This window comes from Taurulus bubalis (assembly GCF_910589615.1).
Source record: "Taurulus bubalis genome assembly, chromosome: 12".
NCBI lineage: Eukaryota > Metazoa > Chordata > Actinopteri > Perciformes > Cottidae > Taurulus > Taurulus bubalis.
In genome coordinates this window covers 4,302,995-4,330,976 of record NC_136600.1, presented here as the reverse complement: position 1 = coordinate 4,330,976, position 27,982 = coordinate 4,302,995, and the positions used below count along the sequence as shown (strand labels likewise).

The 27,982-nt window shown below is 47.1% G+C and overlaps 1 protein-coding gene across 1 annotated transcript in view; it reads right to left on the bottom strand.

Annotated features, from left to right (window-relative positions):
* The window catches only part of vps13b (vacuolar protein sorting 13 homolog B), a gene marked incomplete at its 5' end in the record, with an annotated part of 310,239 nt that overhangs the window by 57,965 nt on the left and 224,292 nt on the right, over positions 1 to 27,982 (bottom strand). The window contains 7 exons of the mRNA XM_079226893.1: positions 3,207 to 3,391; positions 5,597 to 5,822; positions 6,903 to 7,105; positions 17,177 to 17,560; positions 24,275 to 24,412; positions 24,553 to 24,967; positions 25,657 to 25,998. Of these exons, the coding sequence (XP_079083019.1) occupies positions 3,207 to 3,391; positions 5,597 to 5,822; positions 6,903 to 7,105; positions 17,177 to 17,560; positions 24,275 to 24,412; positions 24,553 to 24,967; positions 25,657 to 25,998 (1,893 nt within the window). The remainder of the gene's footprint in view (positions 1 to 3,206; positions 3,392 to 5,596; positions 5,823 to 6,902; positions 7,106 to 17,176; positions 17,561 to 24,274; positions 24,413 to 24,552; positions 24,968 to 25,656; positions 25,999 to 27,982) is intronic.

The window sequence follows — 27,982 nt, the reverse complement described above, 5'->3', positions numbered from 1 at the left end:
GAGAGCTCGACTCTACACGTCTCTCTCTCTCTTTCCCTCCGTGTTTCTTTTTCTTTCCCCATGCCTCTCACTTTCCATTTCTCAAAAATCTATCGGCCTCCATCTCCGTGTGGCCACATGGTAATTTTAGAGGCCTGAGAAACTCTCTCTCTCTCTCTCTCTCTCTCTCTCTCTCTCTCTCTCTCTCTGAAAATTCCTTTGGAACTGAAAATGAGCCATTACTGTTTGTTTTTTTTAATGGCTGCATTTCCTTTCTCAGTCACTGGATTTTTTTTTTCTGGTCTGAAGAAAAAAATAATTAATCTAGACTTTTGAAGTTTCGTAGAAAAGAAAAGAATAATTATTGTCTGCCAGAGGCTGAAAGGAATTAAATGTGGGATCACAACGACTTTGGCTGAGGACCAATTAGAGCTGAGAGGTCTTGTTAAAATAACCCCCAGGAACCGACTGGCTTAATGCTCTGCGGAGTGTTTGGATTAAAACACTCGGAAAGTAGGACTGTGTAACAAATCAGTAAACTGATAATCACATTACAATCACCTCCTTCAAGGTGCTTCTTCCTATTCCTCTTTCAAATGGATGCTAACTCTGCACACAACAGTTTGCACACTTCTCTGAGCTCCCATGTGGTCGTTGCTTCTCCTCCCCACGCCAAGTGGTTTCAGTAATGGCCAGGTGCTCGGAGCCTCCTCCTTTCATCACCCCCCCCCCCCCATGGAAGCCTCATCACATGATTCCTTTTAACAGACTTGTCAGAGGAGACGAGGCTGCGCCAGATGACACGAGGAGCAGAGCACAGGATGAGGAAACCACATGCTCGTCGACCGCCGGGTCCCGCTGCGCAACACACTCAGGCCGATATGTCCGCGGAGACGCACACATACATTTGATGAGGACTGTCGATGTGAACGACACCTGTTGCATCTCCTGTCAGGCCTTTACCGGGCTCTCGTTTAATCAGCTGGACTAGAGGGAGACACCACCTCCATCTATCTCTATTCTTCTCCACCCCTCTTTCCTGTCCATCTTCTCCCATTAACCACCCTTAACTCGGCCTCGGCCTCCTCCTCCTCCTCACTGTAACTCAATATGTGGCCAATCAGCGAGAGGCTTTGGAGTTTTGCTCATTACAGACTTTACAGCTGCGGGGCCTCGCTGGGAAGCCAGACATCTGCAGCACCTTCCAGTATCTCGTCTCTCCTGGGCCGACATAAACGGACGAGGAGAAAACATCTGCGCTGTAGGTGAAAAGATTGTGGGAGTCCAGGAAAGAACCGAGAGATAAAAGGAGGATATGCGGAGATGGGAAACTTCTGCTGCAGATTGAGGAAGCAGAGAGAACAGGAACCTAACCCCAAGCCCGAGAAATTTTATTAAAAAGTCCTTATAAATCGGCTGGGAATGTAATAAAACTACCGTCATTAATTTCAGGAAAAATAGAGACCGTCTTGTGACGGGTTCACAGCAGCTTCGACATCACAGCCAGGCCCGTAAATGGCCCCGTAACAACATGAGATTATAATATGTGATAAAATATCAAACGCAGTGGCTAGTCAAGGAAAAGAATTACTAAATAAAAATGACATTATAGTCAAATGTAAGGGACATATCAACAAAGCAGATCTCCAGGTTCATACTTGTACTATGGGGTTTCTACTAAAACGTACATTTTCCTCTTAAGTTTTAGCGCCTGTCTCTTTAAGACCCGCCTCCAGAAAAAAGCCTGTTAGAAAATGTACCGTTAGATCCATATCCGTGAATTCATCACATCATCGTATTACATTGGTTAGCTATCCTTGCATTATGATCCTCAGCTTCTGCTTCTATGTGACTTTTGCCATAAAGAATTGATAGAAACCTCAATAACAGCAGAAATTAGAATAATATCGGCCAAAACATAACCAAAACAAGCTGTGAAACTTTATATGAGCAGGAAAAAGAACAGGAACAATGCATTAGTTCAGGAACAGGACTGGGTTAAGCGTAGCTAACAGGATGACAGAAAACATGTTTTGTATATTGTATTACCAGAAATGCCATTCCTAATTGCATGGTCAATAAATAAGAGGACACGGAGTGACTTGTAGCTTATAACAGTGTCAGGGCGTTCGCCCTAAAAATAGCTCCAGGAAAAAAAGGGAAAGATTAAGGAGGAGGATGTGGAGGAACGGGGTTTGGGACACGGCTCGCCTTGGAGGACGATACGCTGGAAAGTGAGGCGGGGGATAGAGAGGCCGAGGATGAGTGATGGGAGGAAAGTGGGTTGTCCCGTCCCCCGCTGAGGCCCTGTGGACTCAGTAGCTGCTACGCTCTGCCAAATTATAACCTCATCTGGGGTTAGAGACACCTGGCTGCTCACACCGGAGCATGCGCGATGGCTTCCACAGCTGTCTGACCATGTAGTACATGTTTGGAGAGTCAGCGGGGGTCTCCGTCATTCAATAACACCGAGGGTATGGAAGTTCTCATGACTCATGTCGTGGGAATTATAAATGGCCTCCAGCCCGACTCTAAGACAGTTTATTTCTCTTTCGTTGCAGGTGATGTTAAGCAGGGAGCCGTGAGAGAGACGAGGGAGTCTCTTTATACAGTAGTGGCCTCGCTTTCCTTCTTCTCCTTCCTCTATTCACAACATGCTGAGTGTTCATGTTTTTTAGAACAATGGGAGTGCTGAACAAAGTAGCGCTGCACCTAAATAATAGTGTTTTTAAAATACAAAAAAGATCAATTATTTTTTAACGACTAATATATTATTATTGATAATATGATTATTCTAAATATGATTTATTTATTATCCTGATTATTATAACAATGAATTTACTCAAAATAACGCCGGACCAGAGAATATACTGCCATAGCAACCAAATCAGTATTTTTACTTAAACCCTTCAATGGTCATGACATCACTGGAGTGATATGTAGTCACGGTAACGAATAATGTGCTTCTGCATCAGTGTGGTGCACGAGTTATGACATAAATGTAATTTTCTCACTCAAACATGGCCGGTAAAGAAAATGACCCAATAAACAACGTCAGGTGACGCATGGTGTAACGTAACCATAGCAACAGCTCTGCAGAAAGCCCATTTAACATGGGGGTTATGAAGACTCATTTAAGAAGATCCATTTGAAGGGACTAAATGCTAATAATCAGGCTTTGGTGAAAACACACACACACACAAACACACACCCCCACCGGTTCCTACCTGCAGGGCGTCCCCCAGGTCGGCGGTGCTGATCTCAGGGTCCTCCGTGGTGTTGAACGGGACGGGGGTTATCCTGACGGAGGTGAGCACGCGGGCCTCGGGGTACCGCCACAGCATCAGCCCCGGGCTGTCCTCAGTCTCGCTGCAGAACACCACCTCGTGGGGCCCCGGCAGCCTCTGGGACGCTGCACAAAAGGAAGACCACCGTCAGAATAACTCGACTGTAATCTGTCAGCGATCGAAAAGCAAAGCTTATGCTGCGCTTTACAGGAAGACATACAAATGAAGAGGGAAAACACACAGTGAGAGGCTGAGGGAGTTGAAAGGAAACAGAAAAGAGGAGCTAAAGTTAGACCGACAGATAAAAGATGACGTGGCTGGAAAGCAGAGGAGAAACAGAAGGGAATCCATGTATTTCATATGTTCCTAAGATACAGCAGATTACTAGTTTACTGCACTAAACTCTTCTGGTATCATAAAAAAAAAAAAACTACTACGACACCAGATTCCAGAACAAAAAGACTGTTTTAAAGGCTTCACCGGCCTCCTTGAACATTTACAGATGCTCGAGGAAGAGGGAAAAAGTGAAGAGAATGTGACCGTGGGATGCAGGATGGCGTGTCGTTCTCTTCCCATTATGAAATCGACCTGATGCGCGTTCATCTTCGGTGCCGTGATGTTCTACTACGGAACCCAGACCCTCCCCCAAAAGAAGAGCTGTAGATGTTTCCACGCTTTCAGAATGTTTATATGCGTAAGAAGCCGTGCATAAACAAAGTGTCTGAGTAAACATTTTCGCTATGGAGTAAACAGCCATCGATTGAACCCCGCCAAACACCTGCGAAAGCTGGACAACGCTGCCTCTGGAGCCCTGAGTGGTGTTTGACTTAAGTCGTGGCTGCTGTTTGGGATTCAAGTCCTTTGGAAAAATGTTTATTTGAAAAAAACAGCCGAGCGGAGAACTGCTGCTTTGTTTGGCCCCCGGAGGTACAAACACTGAGAGTCAGCGAAATCGGTCCGTGGGCTATTTCCCCTTCACGTTGAAGCGGTGTGCTGCCTGTTTGAGGGAGGGGGGGGGGGGGGGCATTATTGTTCTTTCAAGAAGAAGAAAAGGCAAATGAAAGAAAAACAAAAGGAGACTTTGATGAGGTTTTACTTTCGTTGGTTAGCTTGACGTGAGAGACGTGAGAGACGGGGACAGAAGCCTCCCCTCTGCCGCCTCGACCCATCTTTCATCTCCTCCTCCGCCCAACTCTCCCATCCATCCCCGTGTCGGGCCCCCGAGGGCCACACGCTGTTCTCTGCACTCCACCGAGGGCCCGGCTCTTTCTCCTGACCGCTGACAACATGTTGCAGACAGATTGTGCTCTCTGTTCTAGTTCACTACTGTACGTTCTCCTGCTGCAGCCAACATATTAAACGCATCAAAGACCAGAGGAACAGTGCAACAAACAAAGACTCAACCACAGCTGACAGAGTGGACGGCTGGTCTACAGCCAGAGACAAGTTTGATCCTCTGTGTATAATGTTCCTGTGTGTGTGTGTGTGTGTGTGCACATGCAGAAGACAGCACACACGGAGCACAAAGAGGGGGAATAAACAGCATGTTACTCAGAGTGGAACCAGGCAGACATGTCCGATGAAACTTCTTTCCCCACAGAGGGCTTTGATCTGACTTTGATTTAAGGCCATGTGTATCTTAAGTGACATCTCACTTTGGCACAAAGGTTCCGTTTTTTTAAAGTTTGTACCAACAGTGTTGTGCATGAACACGCTCTTGAATGTTTCGGTCAATGGTGAACTGAAAGTAATTTGCTTGCAACCTATAAGCGTGAGCTCAACTTAAATTTCGGCGTGGTTTACGCAGGATGCCGGCACGGCTCCAGCAGTCGAAGGAGACAGACTCACAAAGTGAGACCAGTGAGCGGCGGCGTGAGGGTCCGGCTCGTTACAGCTGGTAAAGGCACGAAGAGGTAAAGTGACAGTATTTTGGTGTAAAGTGTATTGTGATGAAGGTCAGGAGATCTAGAGTTCAAAGGTCGTCCGGTATGGAGCCTGGTGGTGCTGGTCATGAGGCTGAAAATAAGTCCAAAAGACTAATTAAAAGCGGGAGAAATGAACGTGAACTAGTTCATTTGAATCTGTGTGAGCAGAACTTTGAGTTAGCTGTTGTGACGTGAAGCTATAATGGCTGACCGTGCATCCAGGGACTCGAGCTGAACACTGTCCCGTCCATTTTACCTGCTTGGAATGTAAGTCTGGGCATCAGCAGAACATCGAGTGAGTGTCACTGGAAATAGGATTTAGACGCATAGCAAGGGACGCTTGACCCGGATTCCAGCCTCGCTACTGCCCTCTTTGCCACTGTGTTATTATTATATGTTGTTCACCTGAGTCCTGAATGTATTGGAAATGCCCCGTGCGCAGGTCATCTGAGCTGTGCTCCATCCGAGGGGAGGCAGAGCCCGGGGAAGGTGGCGGCTGGATGAGGCAGGCCTTGCCCTTGGAACGGCTCTCCGTCGGATCTGGATCGGCACCTTTCTGGAGGTTGAGGTACAACCTCAGGTGCTCCTCCACCAGCTTCAGGGAGCTCAGGTGTTCCTGGCCCCAGAAGACCTGTCGAGACAGAAGGCAGCAGAGACGGTGAGCTGCTCGGGAGGGACCAGCAAGTCCAGTAAACGAGAGTGGGAGAAGTTCAAAAACAAGAGCGTGATGAGAAGAAGAAGGCCAGACAGTGACGCAGACTCACAGCTGATGCTTAAATATGTGTGTTTATGATAATTTAACATTCATCTCCAAAACAGCAAGCGAGTAGCTCAGGGTTACCCTCGTCATCACCCCTTCACCTCCTGCCTCGCATTGCCCAACGCAGCCTCACATCCTCCTCACTTAGCCGCGGCATTCCCCTTCCCCGTGCTCCATCAAAGCCAGTCGGCCTGGGGTTTGGACCGAGGACCCGGAATCTCTGAGTCAAAAACTCTTCACACAATGGAGCTGCCTGCTCGCCCGCTACTCGCTAGCTTGCAAGGGTGGGTTATGACTAAACTCTAAAAACAGGAAAATTTGGGGATTTTTTTCTTCTTCCCCAGGTTTCTTTGGAAAGAGAGCAAGGGAAGAAGGAATCGGAAGACATTCCGGTGGTTTTTCTGCACAGCACTTGATTGAAACACCACACACGCCAATATTTACAGTGGGAAATGTATGATTGCATATTAAGTGTTGAGTTACGAGTCATGTTTCTGCTAATGGGCACGCAATAAAAGCTTTAAGCGAGCCATTGAGAATGGGGGAGAGCGTCACGGGCTTCCCCCCGACCAAGTAATGTGGAATAATACGTTAGTAACAATGCGCTCAGTTAGTCACATTGAAAAAAGGGGACTTTTCAGTTTGGACCATTATGTAACCTTCTCACAGGAAAATAGGCACACATAGGATAAAACCCCAACCACTGAAAACATCCTTTTAATATTCCACCACTTAACCGGCAGAGGGGACTCAAATATACAGTGGAATTACAGCATGCAGTTCCTTCTGCCATCATCCAGCTGCAACAGTTTGAGTGTCCTTGAGCAAGACACTCAATACAACCCAGGTGTAGAGGTGCCGATCTGACCCCGGACCTCTCGAGACTGTAGCTATGCCAGCTTGATAAATCCTGCAACTCAGGATGCTGAATTGATGTCATGGTGCACCGACCTGCAGCAGGCCTCCCTTCAGGTCCAGCATCAGCTTCGGGGGGCCGGGCTCGGGTCCGGCCCTGCCGCTGTGCCGGCACCAGCGGGCCTCCAGGGAGGCGCTGCAGGAGAACGGCCCCAGCAGGAGGCGGCTTCGCTCCCTCAGTCCCGTCCTCGCCGACAGATCCCGCAGCTCCAGCTGCACGGACGCGGCCTGCACGGCATCTAAGGAGACGGGAAGGAGCAGCGATGAACGGCATGTCGAGCACAGGGCGGGTGATACGTCAAAGATACTCGCCAATGGCACCCTGTGTACTGAGGAGCAGCCACTAATTTACTGATTACATCGGGGAAAAAAAGAGAAACGAGGGTTCAAATAGACAGGAAAATGTCCTTAAATAAATACTAGTTATAGTTCCAAAGTGAAATATTGATATCTCTAATTGTATACAAAAACTAACACAGTACATTGATACAAGCGCAACCAAGCCAGATGAAACTGAAACGCTTAAACAATTCAACCTCAGAATTCTGCTGCACGAACGCTTTCCTTTTCCTAAGATACCACGACAGTCTGCCTGAGTGATATCACAGGAGCAAAACACTTCGACCACATCACTGGCCTCCAAACTATCGTACTCATTTGATGTAATTAACACAAACATTGGGCTCTGAGAGGAGAATGTGATTTGCTTTCTCTTGATGGACAGATATTGTGTGCTTCTCTTTTGATTCTGAATACATGTCTGATAAACTATTAAAAAGTGTACTTATTTTTAGTTGACTGGTATGTACCAGAGGAAGCTATTAATTAGACTATATATACGTTTGCGTATGAGTGTTGACAATTTCCCAAATATCTGGGTCCGAGGCTAATAAACACATTGTCAGTGGATAAGAAGAACAGAGGTGCTCTGGAGTCACTGCTTCACCGATTTGAACCCAATGGATTAAAATTGAAATGATAATGGTGGACAGAAGGGTTAGCAGAAAACCCTGATGGTAACAGACACGAGGAGCCAAACAGACACTCATCCTACAAGAAGCAAGAGCAGCAAAAGTTACCAGGCACCGCATTCTGCGTCCTTTCCATTAACACAGGGTTGTGTCACCTCGGTCACCTCGGCCTGAACCTTTGGTCCCATGAATAAGCGGACTGAAACCCCTTTCTCCCCGTCGTTGACATAGGAGGATGATCTGGTCCGGTAAAGCTCCAGCAAAGCAGCAGCAGCCCATTTGGAAACCTCAACTCTAGATGACTAATAATGCCCCCGAGAAGCGGCTTTTACAAAAATGTCTTAACTCTCTGAAGAAATCCAGTCTGGCTGTAAGTCTGAGAAAGCAACAGGAAGTAGCCACACACCTGTTTAGTCCCTCACTAAACATTAGACATTATAGTTTCTATTATTTAGTGGCTAGACCTTTAACATGTCAACAGTAATATGACATATAGAGGCATCTCTTCAACACAACCAGGGTACATTTGCAAAAAAAAACATTGGCAAAACTTAAAATACACTAAAAAGCTACTTTATAAGATATCAGTAGACTGATGGCCTTATGTTAAAAAAACTGGGTGTCCTTTACAACACCATTTGTATTTGTTTGCCTTATGGTGTAGAGAGGAAGTTCTGGACAGAAATGTTTGTTTAAAACATTCAAATAATGAACAAACATAATCCAAAAATATGTGAATGCATTATGCTGCGCACAGACTGTATACAGGAAGTGGACGTAGTCATAGTGAGGTCAAACATTGGTTTGACGACAGAAGCCATAAGTTCGACATTTTGTGGACTGGACAATGTCATGGTGTTGACCTGTCAACCCCGCCCTAAAGCATCCCCTGCTTTATGGTCTGTTTGACTCTAAATGACCATCATTTACTAAATGAACATCATGCTGTATTGAAGAAGACTTGAAACTAGAGATTAAGACATAAACTCATGTTTACAATAAATCAAGAGAAGTAGAGTCATTTATACAGACTTCTATACAACCAGAGGAGTCACCCCTGGTGGTCAGGAGAGAGAATGCAGCTTTAACACATGAAGCATAGACTTCTATACAACCAGAGGAGTTGCCCTCTGGTGGTCACTAGAGAGAATGCAAGTTTAAGGCACTTCCTCAGTGGCTTCACTTTTCAGACCCAGAGGTTGCCGACTGGTGTTGTAGAGTTATCTACTGCCAGATGTTCTGTTGCTGCCGTTAATCGGGTTAGATCCAGCGCTCCACCGGCCCGCTGGGTTCCCCGGTACCAGCAGGGTTTGCTCTGCGCCCACTGAATGGGCATCCATCTCCCGGAGCCACCAATAGCCAACCGCTCTCCACCTGGCACGTGTTTCACAAATATGGCAATTCTATGCAGTGCTTTTATTATTATTATTATTATTTTTAAATCCCTATGTATATATCAGTCCTTTGAAGAACAACCTTAGTTTGCTTGGGGTTCACGTGAGGTAAAGCATGCTGGATGGAAGAGATGGAAAGTATGAAGGGAGTGGGGCGAGGTGATAAATGAGGACACAAATAGATATAGACATGGAGGGAGGGAGAGAGACACAGAACCAGAGTGGGGGAGAGAGAGAGAGCGAGAGAGAGAATTTGATAAAGACGTGACACACAAGCGTCCTCACGGCTTGGTCAGCTGACGAAGGAACATCTTTTTCAACGTTAGAGTGCAATAACACAACAGGGGGGTATCCAATGAAAGAGAGCTGCTCTTGATAAATCATCGTGGGGGGAAATATTACACTGGGATGACTCATTCCTCTCAGGAAAGACACTGTTGATACCAGTTGGCAGTTCACCTGCTAATATCTCGCGGTGCAGAGCGAGCTGTTAGAGATTTCTTACTGAACTGTGGACGCGGCTAGGATTTATTAGACAGCACGGAGGGAACTCCCAAACTGGCTTGTTAAACGGAGGATCTTTCATTCACACGCGTATAAAATGAGACACACACATATTCACACACGCATACAGAAAAGAAAAAAGCCAAATGCATGTAAATGCAGACCGTGCACACCCAGGTGAACAAGTGGAAATAAAAACACACACACACACACACACACACACACACCAATGTGCATCAAAGCGTTCTCTCCTGTCTCACCATGCGTCATTTGCAGCCCAGTTGACTGCAGCATCCTGGTGCTAAAGCCAGCAGCAGCAGCAGCAGCCAGCGCTCTTAATAATCACCCTAATCGGGAGGGGTTTAATGAGGGGGAATCCCCTTCTTTCTTCACCTCTTAACGCCATTCTTCCATCCAGGTGGAATAATAGTCAGAGGCACATTGCGCTCTCTCCACGTACGACCGCACCGCCGCCATTCGGGTTTGTTTTCCAGGGATGCGATAGCAGACAAAGCCAATAGGCATTACGCTGCTGAGCCGTGAGCTCCGTGCCATGGGAAGGGAGGAGTGGAGGGAATCTTGAGGAGGTGAAGGAAAAGAGCTGGGAAAGTCTTGGAGGAGGAGGCAGGAGTTACCTGTGAGCATGTGGTCGCCATGTAAGAAATGTAAGAACATTGTGTCACTGGTAACCAAGACACACACACACACACACGCACACACACACACACACCGGAGACAGCTGTTGTTTTGGGGGTATTTGAGGTGGCTCCACTGTGTCAGATGGCTGAATGAAATAGATCCTGCCGTTTGTGCCACACAGAGCAGCACCTTGAAAGCACTTTGGTGATTTCCTTATGCAGCCGCTCATTTAACAACCTATACACATCATTTAAAGAGACACACACTCTCTACAGTTAAAGCATCGTCTTTACTCATAACAAGCAGCGACAGAGCACCAACTAGAGCAGGGGTCTCAAACTGGCGGCCCTCCCAAGGGGCCCGCTACATAATGCCAAAATGATCATATTTTTCTTTTTAAATTTGTTTCTTCTTCCTATAAATTCAAACTACCCCTTAATATACAATTGAAATCAAAAACAAAATTCTATTACATTTTTTTATTTAGTTTGGCTCAAAATAATTAGTTTAGGCTCAAAATAATGTCAAAGGCCTTTGTGGAAGCACATATCTGTGAGAAACCGTTCTCGACTATGAACTTTAATAAATGCAAGTACAGGTCCAGGCTTAGTGTGGCTCAGCTGTGTGAGCAGAAGCGTTGGCAGGTATCTGGCAAGAAATATAATAGTAATATAAAAGTACAAATGGAACTGCTCGTTGTAAAAAATTAAAGTAAAAGTAAATAAATAAGTAAACTTTCAAAAATATTGCAGTTTCTGTGTGGCCCTCCGATGAGATCACAATACCAGCGGTGGCCCCAAGCCAGATTGAGTTTGAGACCCCTGAACTAGAGGCTGAGATACATCGTCACTTAGGAAAGAAACGAACGTTGTGTGTGTGAGCGGGAGCTAAAACAATGGAACTACCGTGTGTGGAAAAGCTGTAAAACACACTTTGGAATGAACACACTGATCCGTGCACACCAACCTACACCTGCGTGTCGCCCAAGCTCTCACTCGCCAGTAAACCAGCGCAGAGCGACACGCAACCTTTCCCCCTCGGGGAGCAGGGTGGGAGGTGGTTGGGAACCTTCCCCAAAGTGAAATGCATTTCTGGCAAGCGCTCATGTGGGATGAGATAGGAATCGGAGACATTGATTTACCGTGTCGGTTTTCTCCCTGGCAGCCGTTATCTGACCACTGCCTGGCGGATTTATACCGCGGGATGCGCTGGTATCAATTAGACTAGACCTAAAGGAGTCATTACCTAACTAGCGGGGGCCCCCGAAGACTGTCTGGGATGGTAGGAGTAATAGGAGTAATATACTGTCAGTCACCACAGAAATACACTACCCCCTCACCACAAGACCACTAGGGGACACTGGAGGAAACTGGGTTCCTAGCCGGGACGCAGCTGTGCGTCATCAGGCCGTCACACAGAGACTGACGAGTGTTGATGAGTTGCACATGGGTTCAGTGACAGTTGCGACACGTATGGCAGGCGTGTTTGAATTCAGCTCTACATTAGATCGAGGTAAAGCTGTGATTAAAGAGGGCCGTGTTCCCACAATTTGCTGTTTTCCCAGTATGCCATTCCGTTACCCAACTCAAGCCTGATGGGTCCTGACAAATTATCGGTGTGGTTTTGGTTATTTTCAAAATGTAATTTAAAAAGAAATCGCTCTCTTTCTCTAGGGCTGCTCCGGCTGGTGTGCGGTGCCCAGTGGGAAAAGAGAACCGACCAGCCGGCCTGGACCAATCTTATGGGTTACATTAGTCTGGCAGGGTCCCGCTCAGACCTGGATCAAATAAAGCACAATGTTGATAAAAGGTTGGCTTCTTAAATCCCATCCTGATTCAGGACTGGCTTCTTTATTAAACAACATTATGGTCTTGACTGAACTATGATCGTGCTTGCATTGTTCAGGATTGTGACCGTTTAAGATGACAACCACAATTATCTGGTTAGTTCTGGACAAACAGAGCAGATCAGCTCTTGTTGTCTGTACAGATTTTACAAAGAACATTTAGTTTTTTCACAGCTCATACTGAATTTGGCCCAAGACGGCTAGCTATTTCTATCTACGTGGGAGACTCGCTCGAAGCTAGATCATGTCTTCTGTTTTAAAACAAACAAGTTCGTTCAGTTGGCTGTTAGCTGTCATTCTTTGTGCTTGTAGCTTTAAACTAAAAGAATGAATTTAAAGCAAATATAACAAACCTTATCCTCTAGATTTGCTGCTTTGCTCTGTTATGTGATAATGTTTAATATGTTTTGGTTGTGGAGCAGGCATGGGACGATATGCAAATGATCCTAATTACATTTCATTTAGCTGACGCTTTTATCCAAAGCGACTTACATGTTTGCTCTACACACTGTAGACACAGCAACGGGAAGCAATTTGGGTTTAGGTGTCTTGCTCAAGGACACATGGACAAGCGGAGCCGGGGCTCGAACCACCGATCGCTCTGATTGAAAGACGGGCATGCTAACCACTGAGCCACAGTCTTATATGTTCACAAATACCTTGCTGGACAGTTTCCCCCCTCATGTCTTCTCAGTGATACATTTATATGTTTAATGCTTCGAAAGCGATTTATTAGTCGGGTTAACTTGCCAGGTCACCGTGGGGTGTCTTTCCTCGTCTTGGGCGTTGCCTCTCCCTGACTATTGAAAAATAAATAATATGATAGATGAAAAAAAATGTCCAGGGGAAACAAAAGAAAACAAAAAAGAAAACTCAATGCAGAGCTAAACTTCTACCAACAGAAGTGTGTGGAGTAAATCACCGTGAAGAAGCAGGGGGTCCGCACAGGCAAAGGGCCGAGGGGAAGCTTTGTTGTTGTTGTTGCACGCATGTGAAACAGCAAGCACTAGTAATATGTTCTGCTGATAAGTGTGTGTGTGTGTGTGTGCGTGCGTGTGTGTGTGTGTTCTTAGTAAATCGGGGGCACTCTATGGGCAGTCCGATGTGGAGCTGAGAGATTAGGGAGGGTCTTGTTTCATGGACCTTAAGACATGTGTTCTCTCTCTCAGTCCCCCCCTCCCCCTCTCCTTTCTTTCATTGAACTATAAATGCCCCCCTACCTTGGGGAGTGGGGAGCCGTGGACGGAGGGGAGGTATGCGGGCCTTCCACTTGCTTTTCATTAACACAGGATCTGGTAACACACCTCACTGTCAACCTAATCCCCTCTCTCTCCATCTTGTCCCCTGGCAGAGGTGGGTTGGGGGCTGCCATGAGCAGGTACAGAGCCCCAGATGTTCCAGGGATGAGGGAGGGGTGGGGTGACAGGGTCCTCACCCCGTTGCAGCTATGGCTGAACGCTGATGAAGACAACATGTACTGAGGAGAGCCCTGGTACTGCTCTCACACATTGTGGTCTTCTCCTGTCCGGCATTCCATCTTTCCTTCTCCACCTCTCCTGCTTCCTTCATCCTACTTTGTCTTTCCTACGTGCTTCCGTCCTCCTCCCCTTACACCATTTCCTTTCCTCCCCCTCTACTTCTCTCTATCTCCATCGCCCTCCTGCTTCCAGTCATTCACAACTCTTCCCTCTCCCTCCCCTCTCCTGTTTTCTCCTTGCATCATCCCGAGGTCCATCGCTCTCCGCCTGCCACCTGAATGAGCAACAGCAGCAACAGTAGTGGTGCACGCTGTAGCGGTAGTCGTGCTGCATTCTTCTGTCTTACATCTCTCATGTACAGCCTCTCCCGGGGGGGTCATTCCCGCTGACTTATCGTGGCAGCTCAAACGCTCGACCGAACGGCACGGGAATCCAAACCTTTATCTTTGTGAGAGAAAAAAAGAAAGAAAAAATTCCAAGGTATTTGTTTTCTGAGGTGTACGGAGTCGACTGGAGGGGCCCGAGTGCTGAGTGATGGAGGCGGTGCAGCTGAGGCTAAAAGTCAGCAGATACATCTATTGTCACCAGTGATCAGTCTGCGTAATTGGAGACAGTTTGTCTCCGTTCGACGGCAACAAGTCTGGAAACACTATGTGAAGAAGCCCTCGGGGGGGTTTGTTGTGACAAAGAGCTACAAGAGTGCTAACGTTATCCAGAAGAAAAGAAGAAACAAAAGGTGAGACAAACATGCTACTCTCATTGTTGCAGGAGTTTGCTCTCACAGTCTGGAAACATCAGTCTGAAACCTCTCCGGTATTTCATAGAGCACTAGAATATGATAGATGAGGAGAATGAAACTTTAGCTGCACATTATTACAGCATTAGTTTCACAGCAGTTATTATAGCGTCTTGTTCAGAACAGTCATACATGATGTTGTGTTTTTTGGGCCTAAATGAACCAGTGGATACCAATAAACACTAGTGGTCCTGAACCCAACATTTGTATTTGCGTCCAGTAAAATTAGAAGGTTTTACGGGAAGCGGCGTCTCTGTTTCAAGCTGCTGGGAGTAAGGGTAAGTAATATCCAGGAAAAGACAGGTCACTGCACACTAAGCTGTTTACCATAAACAAACCAAAGAGGTTTTGATGTTCTCCCCTGAACCAGTTGCTTCTGAAGACACAGGTTCTTTTATTACAGGAAGGTTCCATGAAGAACCTTTTCATCCAGAGAACCGTTTGGGGAATAAAGAGTTCTTCAAGGATTGTTAAAAGCATGGGCGTTAAAAGGGAACTCACCCCCCCAAAAACAATTGTGACTGTGGACCAACAACCCTGTCCTTAAGGGTTCTAGATAAACCCCTCCATGGGTGGGTTCTACATGACATCTTTGGAATATAAATGGGTTCTCGATGAAACCCTTGGAATAAAAAAAAGGATTCCCAGTGGAACCCCCTGCAGGATTGAGATGAAATCATTGAAATATGTAAAGGTTCTGTACATTGTCATGGTATTTAAGAATTCTCTCTAGAATCCTTGGGGTGGGTTCTAGATGAAGGATAATAAAAGGGTCTTTGGTAGAACCCTTGGGTGGGTTCTTGTGAACACCCTTAGAAGGTGGAACTGTTCTGATAGAACCTCCACAGAGGGTTCTGGGTGGAACCATTACGCCATACAAGGGTGATCGGTATAACGTCTCATAAAGGGTTCAGATGGTTATAGGTATAATCCTCGATGTTAGGTTCTGGTAGAACCCCATGAAAAGGCATCTGAAAGCAAAGTGGGTGGGAGGGGATTAGCTCTCACATCAGTACAATTGTCTTGCAACTCTATTTCTTTTTCCATTGCACACACAGTTTCAACTGTGTTTATCAAGTCAACACATCAAAGATGGATGAACGCTAAAAAGCTGGTGAAAATCAGAGCAGGCAGCAGCGCTGGGTATTGTGTCACCGTGCAGTTATGCAGATTTGAGTAAACAAATTGCAAATTGTTTGAGGTTTTAATTAACATTTTCGACGATCATTTTATCTGAAGTAACCCAATATAACAACATCTGTCAAACACATGCAGGCACTTAGGGAGCCCGGCTCCGGCTCCGTCCTCGTCCCCCTGCGACCCCAGTCCACAGGGGACTTGCTGCTCGGTGCCGAGGTACAACCCGTCTTCTCACATCATTATGAGCGATCCCTGTTATTTCCTTCACGTGGCATGTCAGCTCCCTCGCTCCATCATCGCTTTGTTTCCATCCGCTGTCCAATTTGGAAGACGTGTCAAAACAATAGCAAAAAACTCAAACACAAACCCCCAAACAAAGAAAACAGGATCCCTGCTCACAGCTTACAGCGCGTCGGCTCACACCCAACGGCACGGAGGAATTGGAAGCTTTGTGAATTTACATTAGCATTAGCGGTTCTGATTGTCCGAATGGAAACAGTGCGATGCCTCCTGGATAATAGTCCGTGTGCATGATGAAGGCCGGGTTCGGTCCTAACACGAAGGCAAACATCCCTCACACACACGAGAACGTCTCACAACAGCTTCAGATCCAAGACTAACACAAACAGCTCACTTTACAGGACTGACAAATCTTGTTTTTGGCAGACTCTGCTAGCATGTGTCAAAAAAATATTCTAAATTTTACTGGAAGCAATAGTGGTATTTTGCTCCCAGTGTGAATGAATGGCAGAGAGGCAGAGACACACACACAAAGGGGTGTGAAGCGTTGATGGAACTAGTCAGTGAGATACTGATCAATATGTATTCACTCTTTATACAACCTGCTATTTAATCAAACTCATTACGGGAGCATGTTTCAACAGCTACATCCTGGACACATTTTTATCTGACTAACACATAAGTGTGGTGAGCTCAATACAGCGCTTTACAATTTGTCCACATCAATATCTGTTCGGTGTCACGGTGACACAGAACAATTTGTCCTCCGCTACATTTTCATATTGGATATTTTGGAGCTCTGTGTAACTACTTCATTTCCAAAGGGCCTGGATCGGTTCCCGTTGGAACGCCTGGTGAGCTCGGGTATGGGGCAAATGACACACACACAAAAACATGTATATTTAGTGTAGTGCATTACTGAGTCTTGTGGTTTCTTTAAAAGTTGATGGAATCTGCCAAATGGGGTGAGGTCATCGCAGTTGTTTCCAATGTAGCTCCACCTGCTTCAAGAATTTACCCGAAACAAGTGGCAATATTTTGCAATGGATCACATCACTGGTTTTGACTGCAATTTCACATGAAGAAAAATACAATAATAAAGTAAGTCACTTAAGGTCCAGGCCCTTGCTGCTTTGGAGCAAGACAACTCAGGTCTCGCTCCTTTACTGAGCTCAGAGAAATGTATGAACTAAGTTAGAGAAGAGCATAGAAACGGTTCTGAACACATGTAGTGAGACGTTTACTTCTCGTGAGCTCATGTCATCACAAAAAGAAAGATGTGAGATTTTTTTTGTTCCTCACCTTCTATCCTCGGCCCTGACTTCATGTTCACGCTTCCCGTCATGGCCGACACCGTTACCGTCACGCTGGGCCTCATTGGATGGGCCTCCGTCTCCATGACGACCACTATCTGGGCGGTGTGGAGGGAGACCTTGGTGAAGGACAGCGCCGGGGCCCCGACGCCGCTGGCCTCCGCCGGGTGCTGAGGCTCCGGGCGAGGGGGGAAGGGCCTGGGCGGCGTCTTCGCCGGGGAGGAGTGAGGGGTGCAGGCGGCGGACGCTGGTTTACCGGAGGCGTCCCACGTGTGGTTCGGCAGAACTTTCTTCAGGTAGGCCTGGGCCTGCTCCAGCTTCGCTAGCGTGGGGTTGACTTTCAGAGGGCGAGACAGCTCCACATTCAGCTCAGCTGTGGAGAAAACGAGGGAAAGGAAAAGATAAGTACAGCAAAGTGACAAAATATAATGAGGCTTTTTTTTTTTAAACTGTCAGCAACACTTTACAAACGCCAACTTCCCTTTATGGACAGCTGTTAGAAGTCTCTCAAAAATGTCATCTCTTGTGCTCATCCTGACTTATATTTAGTACTGAGTGATCAAAAACAGTGCAGGAAGTAGCGAGAAAGAGAGAGAGAGCGAGAGAGAAAAAAAATATGAAACACAACCGTTTCCTTGTCTTTTAACACATTTACTGTAATCTTGTTGTTGTAATGCTTTGGCAATATTGTCGTTTGTTACATTCATGCCAATAAAGCTCATTGAATTGAGAGAGAGAGAGAGAGATACAGAGAGAGGGAGAAAACGAGAGAGAGCAATGCTTTTGGTAAACTTTGTAACCCCAGGACCAAACCTGAATAAATGCAGTTGGCTTTGAGCCCCTTGCTCTCATTTGGAGAACCCACCATGAACGTCCCTCTCAGAACAGGGCGGATACCGGCAGGGTCCCAGAGGGATCTGTGGCTATCTGACTCTTGGACTACTGCCTGATGCCATGTCTCTTAAATCAAACTCTGAACCCTTTCCTCCTCTTCTAATCACCCAGCTTTGCATGCGAGGACCTGTTAAAGAGCAGCTGCGTGCAATCCCACCGTCTTCCTGTGTGCACACAGACACACAATCACTGTCTGTCTCACTGTGACGTCCCAACGTGGAACACTGCTGAAGCACAGCATCCTTTCTGCATGCCAGCCGCATAAAACCAGAATTCACTCTCTCTCTCTCGCTCTCTCTCCTTCAAACACTTGACTGGAATTTACAGAGACACGTGAATTAACTCAATGCCGTTTTACACCACTTCCATTATCCCATTTTTCCACTTGGTCATGATGATGGGAGAAGGGAAGCGGCCCCGAAAAACAAGTGCAGCTGTTCTTCATGGTCTCATCAAGGCACCAGTGTTTAGAGGGTTTTAGGCCTCCCGTCTGTCTCCTCCCCAGGTAGGAGCTGGACGACACGAGCGGGAAGGCTGCCGGCGAGCACGAGCACACGCTCACACACGCGCACACACACACACACACACGCACACACACACCCTCAGGCTTGTCTCTCCTTGGAGGCACACGGTCAAATGGAAGCCCGGCTGGAGAGGAATTGGAGGAAAAGACGGTGGAATTTGCTGTGCAATGTAGCTTATCATTTCCACTTGACTTATCACCAGGAAACTTTCCAGTGGTGGAAGAAATAGCCCGTGTGCAGCTGTTCGTCCAGGTTCCCCCGTTGCTTCTTCTACTTTCACCCTTTTATTTCTCCCTCCGTTTCATGTAGCCCGTCCTTCTGCTTCTCTTCTCTTTCTGTCTTTTACTCTTACTCACCCCTCCATCTAATCAACCCCTCCTCCTCTTTGTAATCACACAAAGCTGTCTCTGATTCACCGTGGGCCCGCCTGGCTCTCTGCACGGGGGACCTGGTCCTCATTATTGATTGTCCCTCTCCTCCCCAGTCATGAGAAACCCAGTAAGGGATTCATTACCTGTTTGTTCAGAAACTCACCTGGTCTGGAGTGAGCTACGTGTTTCACTTTTCCTTGATAAAGGACGCACATGTTGGGTAAAAAGCCTGGCATTGTCACAGCTTTGTCTTTTCTACGTCACATCACACACAGCTGAGACGTGTATGAAGGAACCTATCCTAACCTAAAGAGAGAGACCACATACAGCGTTTAGCATTCAGCAATGACTTCTCGCAAACTGCTCACAATGATAGGGAGCATAGTAATGTCTCCTTCAAAAAAGATTTATGTTTGTTGGCCAAAACAGTTTTCATTGAAAATGGAAAAGGAATTAAGTACAATCAGAAAGCTTTAGCTGATTCAGAACGCTGCAGCTGGAGTCCTCACTAAGACCAGGGAAGGGGATCACATCACCAGTTCTGAGGTCTTTGCACTGGCTCCCTGTCCAACAAAGAATTCACTTTAAAATCCTGCTGCTGGTTTATAAAGCACTGAATGGTTTAGGACCTAAGTATGTTTGTGATCTGCTGCTACCTGATGAACCATCCCGGCCCCTCAGGTCGTCTGGGACGGGTCTACTTTCTGTTCCAAGAGTCAGAACTAAACATGGAGAAGCAGCGTTCAGCTTTTCTGCTCCACATATCTGGAACAAGGTCCCTGAAAGCTGCAGGTCTGCTGAGACCCTCAGCTCCTTTAAGTCCACATTGAAGACTTTTCTGTTTGCTGCTGCCTTTTCATTGAACCAGATTCAATTACTGCATCTCACTACTGCATTTTATTTCTTAAACTGCACTGCAACTTTTATTGTATTTTTTGCTTTTTGACTGTTTTAATGTTTTCTTAACTGTTTTAAATCCTGTTTTCTCTGCATTATGTTTTGATGCTTTTAATGGTTTTATGTGAAGCACTTTGAATCGCCTTGTTGTTGAAATGTGCTCTACAAATAAACGTGCCTTGCCTACAGCATGCAGCTTGTTTATTAATTGCATGCCATTAAAAGACTTGAGACATGCACCATGCTGCAATTCAGCTACCTGATACACTTCTTTGACAGATCAGTGAAAGGGAAGTCTACATTGTCAAAGGACATCAGGATAAAGTGCATCTGACTTAGTTGATTTAAGCTGTGTGAACTCAGCAGCTCTCCACGGAGGGCCGTGCAGAGGAACAGCATCTGTACATGCTTCCCCCTGGCTTCATCCAGCAACCGATGGAGAGCTTTTTTACTGCGGTGGAGCGATGCCAAAAGATGAATCTCTCGCATAAGTCTAATAAACTCACATCACAGCAGTATGCGGCTTCGAGTCGAGTCATCTGTGTCGTTTCCCCTACGTTTGCTTGTTTCTCCGGAGCCGTGTGTGTGTGAGAGACCGTGTGGTTTCACTATGCAGGCGAAGAAGGCATAAAACGAGGAAATTACAACCTCAGCCAAAAAAGAACTAAACAAAAAAATATATTAACAAGCCGTGACAGACTTATATGTTTTACAGACTGAGCTGCAAAACCCTATATTTATGGATTAAGATGTGACGCAGCATTACGATAAAGACCTCTGAACCACTGTCAAGTGAAGGACTGAATGTTACGCAAGTGCCGGTTAAGCTTTAGGAGGAGAGATTTTGTTTTTTTAATTAAAAGGAGGAAACATCAGTTTTAGAAAGCGCGGTGGCACTTTCATCGCCGAGCCGAAAGAGGGCTTTCCAGCACATACCTGTGTTTTTATTGGGAACACCTTGGCTTCAGCCATAAGACTATTGGAGCAAAGCGTCAAGCCTAGAGGTGGAGAGGTGGTGCTCACATACCTTTTAAAGAACAGGACTTAATGTGAACAGGCTGGGGGGAATCAGAGGCCGGCCCTTCTCAGGTGTCAGACTCTATTAGCGCTTGAGAAAGTGGGAGATCAAGGTCTGGCAGAGGCAGACACACACACACACACACACACACACACACACACACACACACACACACACACCGTGCCTCTCTTCTGGCGAGGTCATGCCTGACGCCGTCCCCACTTTGAACCTGGCGTTGGGTATGTGCGTTTGCGCGGCTCGCTGCGAACATTGTTTTTATTCCCACCCCACCTTTGATTTCTGGGGCCGGCTTCTACGCTTGACTCTCGACAAGAAGAAAGCCTGCGTCTGAAAGGTGGCAATGTGTCCAATTACACAGGGTCCGCATGTGAAGGGTATGGGTGTACGTCTGTGTTTTTGGAGTGGATATCTGTGGAATCCCACAAAGAAAGCGCCTCATACCGAGTAAGGCCAGTGACACGTGCCTCTGAGAGCATCTGACTCGAATTAGAGTGGTTCTGGACGGTTCGGAGGGGCACAGGCTTGTATACAGTAACTGACAACATTTCTGCGAGCCCATGGCTTGACGGGAACCAGGGACGCGGGAGAGTAATGGTTCCAATTTGTTCTAGCTAATCTATCACCTGTTGCTTCTCCCGTCTCCAAGTGGTAGCAGTTACATCTCTGGACCCACTCACTGACCCTCTCAAAGGCTGGAGGCGAGTAGGGAAGATGAGAGAGGGAGAGCAGGGAATATGTGTGTGTATGTGTGTGTGTGTGTGTGTGTGTGTGTGCTGGCCAATTACTGAACCCAAAGATGCTCCGTAATAAAGATGAAGCTACGCCAACGGTTTGAAATGGTCTACACTTCCTGTCTCCCGAGGTCGTGGGCTGTTCGCCGACACCGAAACCCCAGAAATGTAGAATCTTGCCCCCAGATGCTTATCAGTAGTCAGACCGACAAGAGTGGATGACATTTATATTTGTATAATCTATTTATTATTAGTTATTTTTGCTATCATTAGATATTTGCACAGCTAACAGCCACATTCAGCATCACCAAAGTGCGTTAGTTGGGCGTTCTCGGAGAGTGTGTTGCTGAGACACAGAAAGGTCTCGAGCAAATTACATTGTGTCATGATTTGTGTGTTGAAAAATGCCATATTGTGTCGTAGAATGTTCGGCAGATATATGGCTTGCAAAATATGGGTGTGGAAGAATCGGTCATAAATTTCTGTTCACGTTCGATACTCCCTTCTGTCTGAATGAACCCTGCTCATGTTGAAAAAATACATTTTAAAAAACATCCCGGCCTTTCATCATGTATGTGTTTGCTGGTCAAGCCTTGAACCCTCCCGGTTTACAGAAGTGGCTTCCTGTATGTTTATACACACACGTGCTGCTGAGTGAGGGTCTGCGCTGAAACACCGTCCAGCTTACAGTACACACCTTACAAGTGTTTCCCACTCGGCATCCTTGGCGGGGCAGCTCTGATTGGTCTCGGCGAATAAATGCTGCTGAAATTGCGAGCACATTGCCGTAAACACGCAGCGAGACGTGGCCTCGCGGCGGTCTGCTCTCGTTTGCCTCGTTGGAACAAATCAAATGCGAAGCGCTGTCGAATCAAAGCATGGCCGCCAGACACGAGACACATCGCAACACGCAGACCGGCACTCTTTCCTCCTGATCCGGTTTCCATCCATCCTCCCTACAGCTTCGCTTCCTATTGAAATGAGGTGAATCCAAACAAGTGTGCTAAACCTAGGCATCAACACTTTGACTGTAACTGTCTTATGACTGGTTCAGGTTCAAACAACAGGAATTACTGTTCTCCACACAAAAGTCAGCATCCATTCACTGCTTCTTTGTAACTTCTTCCTCTGCTCCCCCGTCCCAGGAGAGGATAATTATCTCCACCAGAGTCATCTAACCAAACAACAAAATGTGTGAGTGTATGTGTGTGTGTATGTGTGTGTCTGTGAGGGTGGAACCAGTAGCATGTGTGGTCAATTCCAGATATTTCCAGCACAGCCTGACCCGGGGCAACCTCACACTGAGCCTGGATCCTGTCTGAGTCATGCGGGAGCGCGTTGCTCACATGCGCGCGCATGCAGGAGGATGAATGTGAGCGATTGTGATCGAAGCACAATCGCTCACATGTCGACGTCTGTGCGGATCGCACCTGACTGTGCATCCGCACGATCCGCACATACGTCGACATCTGCGCTTTCAACCTAAACACCGGAGTCAGCCGGCGTAATGTAATAGAGATGTGACCCCGTTCGGTGAAACATCCTGTTAATAAAATCACATTCGTAGAATGTAATGCAATTTCTGATAGATAAATACACAAAGTGAAGCAGAATCTATTTCAATATTTGTTTAACCTTTGGAAACAATACTGCATCTGCTGCTGTTCCTCCTTCTCGCTCCTCTCCACAGGGAGACGAGAGGTCAGCGCAGTACATGCTCTCCCTGTTGAGGGACAGTTTCTCTTTCCACTGCTACGTCAACCTGCCTCTACTCTCGCGCCAGACAGGAATCACATTTATTTATTCATTTACCGTAAAAAACTGATGTAATTCATGCCTCGTGGAAAGGTTGCTCACGCTGTAATTCAACAGCTGGCACCATCTGGACTGAGCGGAGCGGTAGGTGGACGTGTTTGCAGAGAAGGTCCCGCATTGTGTCGTGTGATTCCAGGTGGACGGAGAAGCTGGGGGCTCTTTTCCGCCGACAGCAGGAAGGGATTGGGTGTGGACGCTCCCCTCAATGACACCTACGGTTCGACTCCCTTTTTGTGTGTGTACATGCACAGTATGTGCTCTGGATTGTATGCATGTGGAGGGAAGACAGACTATATGTCAAGAGTGTGTGTCCGCGGCATCTGCAGCATCTGGCCCGCTGGACTCGGGGAGCTGAACTCGAAAGGATGTCCTGCGCCTACGCACGCTCTCCATGAAGACCCTCGCGGGGATAACAAGGTTGCACACACTCGAAAGCCCACTCCACGCTTTGATTCACTGCTGTAGTATTTGGGTAGGATGTCAGCCCCACCCTTGGGTCAACAACCTTAGCTTAAAGCTGCTCATATGGATATCACATCAGTCTAAAAATAGACAACCAAACCCTGCGAAAAGCAAATCCACAGGACGTTACACAGGAGGGTGTGTTGAAAGAAAACAATTAGACTGCTCATCATGTGCCCACACAGCTACTTTGATCAGTATGCATGTGTGTGCTTCCCCCTGAAAATGAGATTGAATGTGAAACGGATGCTTTGTGTAGCAAAGGAGCCTGCTAGCATGTGAGCGTGTTAGCATGTTAGCGTGCTAGCGTGAGTGCACGGGAGCTGCATGTGTTTGAGTGTGTGCGATCCCCACCCGGTCCATTGAGGAAATCTTTGATCTGGAGGCAGAGCAGAGGGGGAGGGATGCCCGTTTTACTGTCCGACTCTCCCGCTACCGTCTGCAGCCAAAACACGTTGTAGTCCAGAGACTCTGGCAGAGTCTTTCCTGGGTCTGGATGAAGCATGAGGAGATGGAGAAGGAGAAAAGGTAGAGGGCAGGTCGGATAAGAGATGGCGTCAACATTTAACATGAAAATCAGATCCAAATCCCACGCGTTACTCTAACCAGACGCCCCTCCTGATCTCTCTTACCGAGGCACTTGTAGTCAGAGGCCACCCCTCTCAAGGCCACGTCGAACACAGAAAGCTCCATCCTCTGCTTGCGGTGGTGGCAGCTGAGCTGAGCCGAGGGTTGCATCACCTGGATGTAGAGGAGCGGTTCCAGCAGCTGGTCCCCGGCTCCTCTCCTCCCCGGCTGCCTCACTATGGTCACGCCCAGCGCCTGGCGGGCCGAAGAGCGGCTGGGAACCGGCAGGCCGCCCAGGGACAGCAGGCCTCCCTTCAGCAGCGGAGAGGCCGGCCGGGAGTGGCTGCTGGTGAGGATGTCCTCGGCGGTGAGGCCGGCGAGGACATCCTGGGCGGCCGGAACCGGTTCTGGAGCGGGGGAGGCCGGAACTGGGGGAGATTCGGGCGGGACCTCAGGCTGGTTGAGGGCACTTTTCCCCACCTAGTAGATGCAGAGAGATCGTTTAGTTTTCAGCCAAACCTCACTTTTCACAAAATGCGCAGCAATTATTTGAGGCATTGATTCGATGAGATGCTGGAAACATTCCTAATGTTTTGCTCCACCGTAACCACCAGCGTCAGTTTACACAGATCTTATCCACACGCGTCCACAGAGCTAGCTGTGTACGGCCACTCAGGGTAGATGTGAGCAAACAGGCATTTAAAACCTGAGCGTTTTAAATGCCTGTGACAAGTGTGTGTTTGTGGGACAGTGTTGAGCTGGTGCCCAGAAGTCTTTCACCTACATATCTGCCCGGATCAAATTACCCCTGAAAGCAGCTCTTCAATACACATTATACATATATATGTAAAGTCTTTCTAGATGGGCAGTGACAGATGGAATGGACTAACCGTACGCCAAAAGCATAAAACACGTCATTTTATTGGATTAAATTCAGTTCTATGAATGCGCACTGCATGACATTCCTCTCATAAACCACATAAAGTAATTTCAAATTGCAAAGTTGATTTGATTTGTGTAATAGGATTCCTTCAAACGTCCACAGCACTGCAAAGCTCACATTTATGAGACATATTGCTTTTGTGTAAAACAATATGCACAGATGGAAAACTGACAAGTCCAGGAAGTGACAGACGAGAGAACCTCCATGTCCCGGCCTTGTGGTCTACCTTGTCCCCGGGCTCCCTCTTCTCTAGTGTGCTGGGGTTGTCCGACGACGAGGGACGGGCCTTTGGGACGCTGGTGCAGGCGTAGGTCATGACCGACAGCCTGCCGGCGGTGAGGAAGATGTCGAAAGGGATGAAGCTGAGGTTCTTGGTGATGGTGGACTTGCGGGAGGGCCGGGCGATGCAGTGGTGGCTGGCCCCGCTCTGCTGCTCGATCTGGACGATGCGGATGCGGGCGCTGTCGCTGCCGAAGCCGCTGTCCTGCCCGGTCCCGCTGTGGCGCGACGAAGAGTCGCCGGCCACCGTGGGGTCGCGGCGGCCGCGCTTCTGCTCGCATCGATGCACCTGTGCACAGAGATGGAGAGATGTACGTATGTAGTTTGCCTTTTCTTGTGATGGCTCGGCTGCACTGTGAGAAACCTTCACAGGCAGAGATGAGTTCCATAAAGGAAGAAGAAAGTAAACATCTGCTCTGTTTTGATTTCAGTTTTTTTCCATCTAGATACAGTTGAATAGACAGAACATGATGTAAAGTGCACACACAAACAGCAGTTATTGAATTATATCAGTAAAAGACATAATTTGCAAAAAGTAGAAGCTCAAAAACTACGAACAATCTCTTCCCCAAATAAATGTATTTAGGGGAGATAAGGAAGACTCTGAACATGTGCAACAGCTGGATTTGTATTAAAACAAAGTGCATTATCTCAAACCAAACCAAGATGCTGTTTTAGAATCGCAGCACCAAATGAAAATAGAGAGCATCTTTTTTTTGTTTTCTAGTTTGGATCCTGACACAGACCAAATAACTGGCTTATTTAAAACCATGGAGACATTGACCAAAGAATGGGATGATCGTACAGCCACAGAGACTTTAAATGCATGCCCTGGGGTATTTTCCGTGTCCGTAAAATCATTTTGCACTTCTTGCAAATGAGTCTCAGCAAATCCAACCGTTCCTGCAGCGACTGCGGTGTTGTGTCTAAAGGGGACTGACGGATGTCGGAAGAGTTCCAGCCGCCGGGACAATAAAAAGCTTTCAGTGACAGAAGAGATAAATCAACTTTGAGTCGGTTGCTGGGTTTTGAGCGACAATGAAAGCAGGCATCTTTACTCTACTACCAAAGCGTGCCATCTTGGAGACTATAAAGAAGCCGCCAGTGGCTCCAAGGGGCCGGGAACGAGAAAACACATAAAACTACCTACCGAATAATAAATCACTGGACGTTTATATCGAACTGACAAGCGTGGGCACAAAAAAAGAATGGAATAAACGGAAGCGTTTACAAAAAATGGGCACGGAGTATATCTTTGTAGATGCTGAGAATAAAAACACTTCCCACAAAAAGGACTCCCTCTCCTTCTCAGAAAGTAAACATGGAGAACAAGGCGAAGAGGGCAACGTGTCAGGTCCTGTCAGTGTATTCATCTGTGTCATATCAAGGAAACCCTCCTCTATAGCTGCAGGTCTGTCAGGTGCATCGTGAACAGACCCGGTCTATTAATCATCATCATCCTCCTCATCATCATCCTCCCCCATGTTTCCCATTCATGTTAACGGGTACAACGTCAGGTTCCATTAGCTACTGCTGACTTTTGAAACACGACTGTGATGAATTGAAAATAGAGAAGAGACATATACAAAAAAGAGAGCTCTCGAAAGACCCAAGGTATGTCCCCTCCCCTCCCTGCAACCTGCACATGGTTGCCATTACCTCCTCTCTCTACGCCGCTCCCTCCCACCCGCTCCATGAGAATTTTAAATGTATATTATTGCTGTGGCGGAGATAGTGTTTCAAGACCTCCAGGCAAATACTAAACCCACTGGCAGCACATTAGACAGAATACTTGACTTATTAGATATTTCCTATTCTAAACAGTGTCATCAAAGGCTAAGAACAAGAGCCATATAAAACGCTGCGGCATGCCGGCCCGCCTGTTCTGTCCCGTCGGTGCGGGGCTCATGCGTGGGGCTGCTATAGGATCGGCTAATAAGGACAGGATGTGTGCACTTCTTTTCTGCACAAATGGACGATTTTCCGAGCAATGGGGAGGGGAGAGAAGGCAGAAACGGGGCCTCGTCTCCATGTGTGTCGTGTTAAGCGGGTGCCGAGGTAAAGAGGTATTTGCAAAAGGTATTCAGCTGAAAAGGCAAAATGTCCACTCCGGGGAGTGCACCCGGGTCCGAGGGGACAAATGAGCTGCGCTGCAGCTGGGGAGAGACAGCTGCCAGATACTCCTTTTGGCTTTTATTTACGCTGCTCCGTCTCTCTTCCCAAGCTCAGGCCATACACATGCATTTACAATTACAGCAAATACCCAGTCTTCT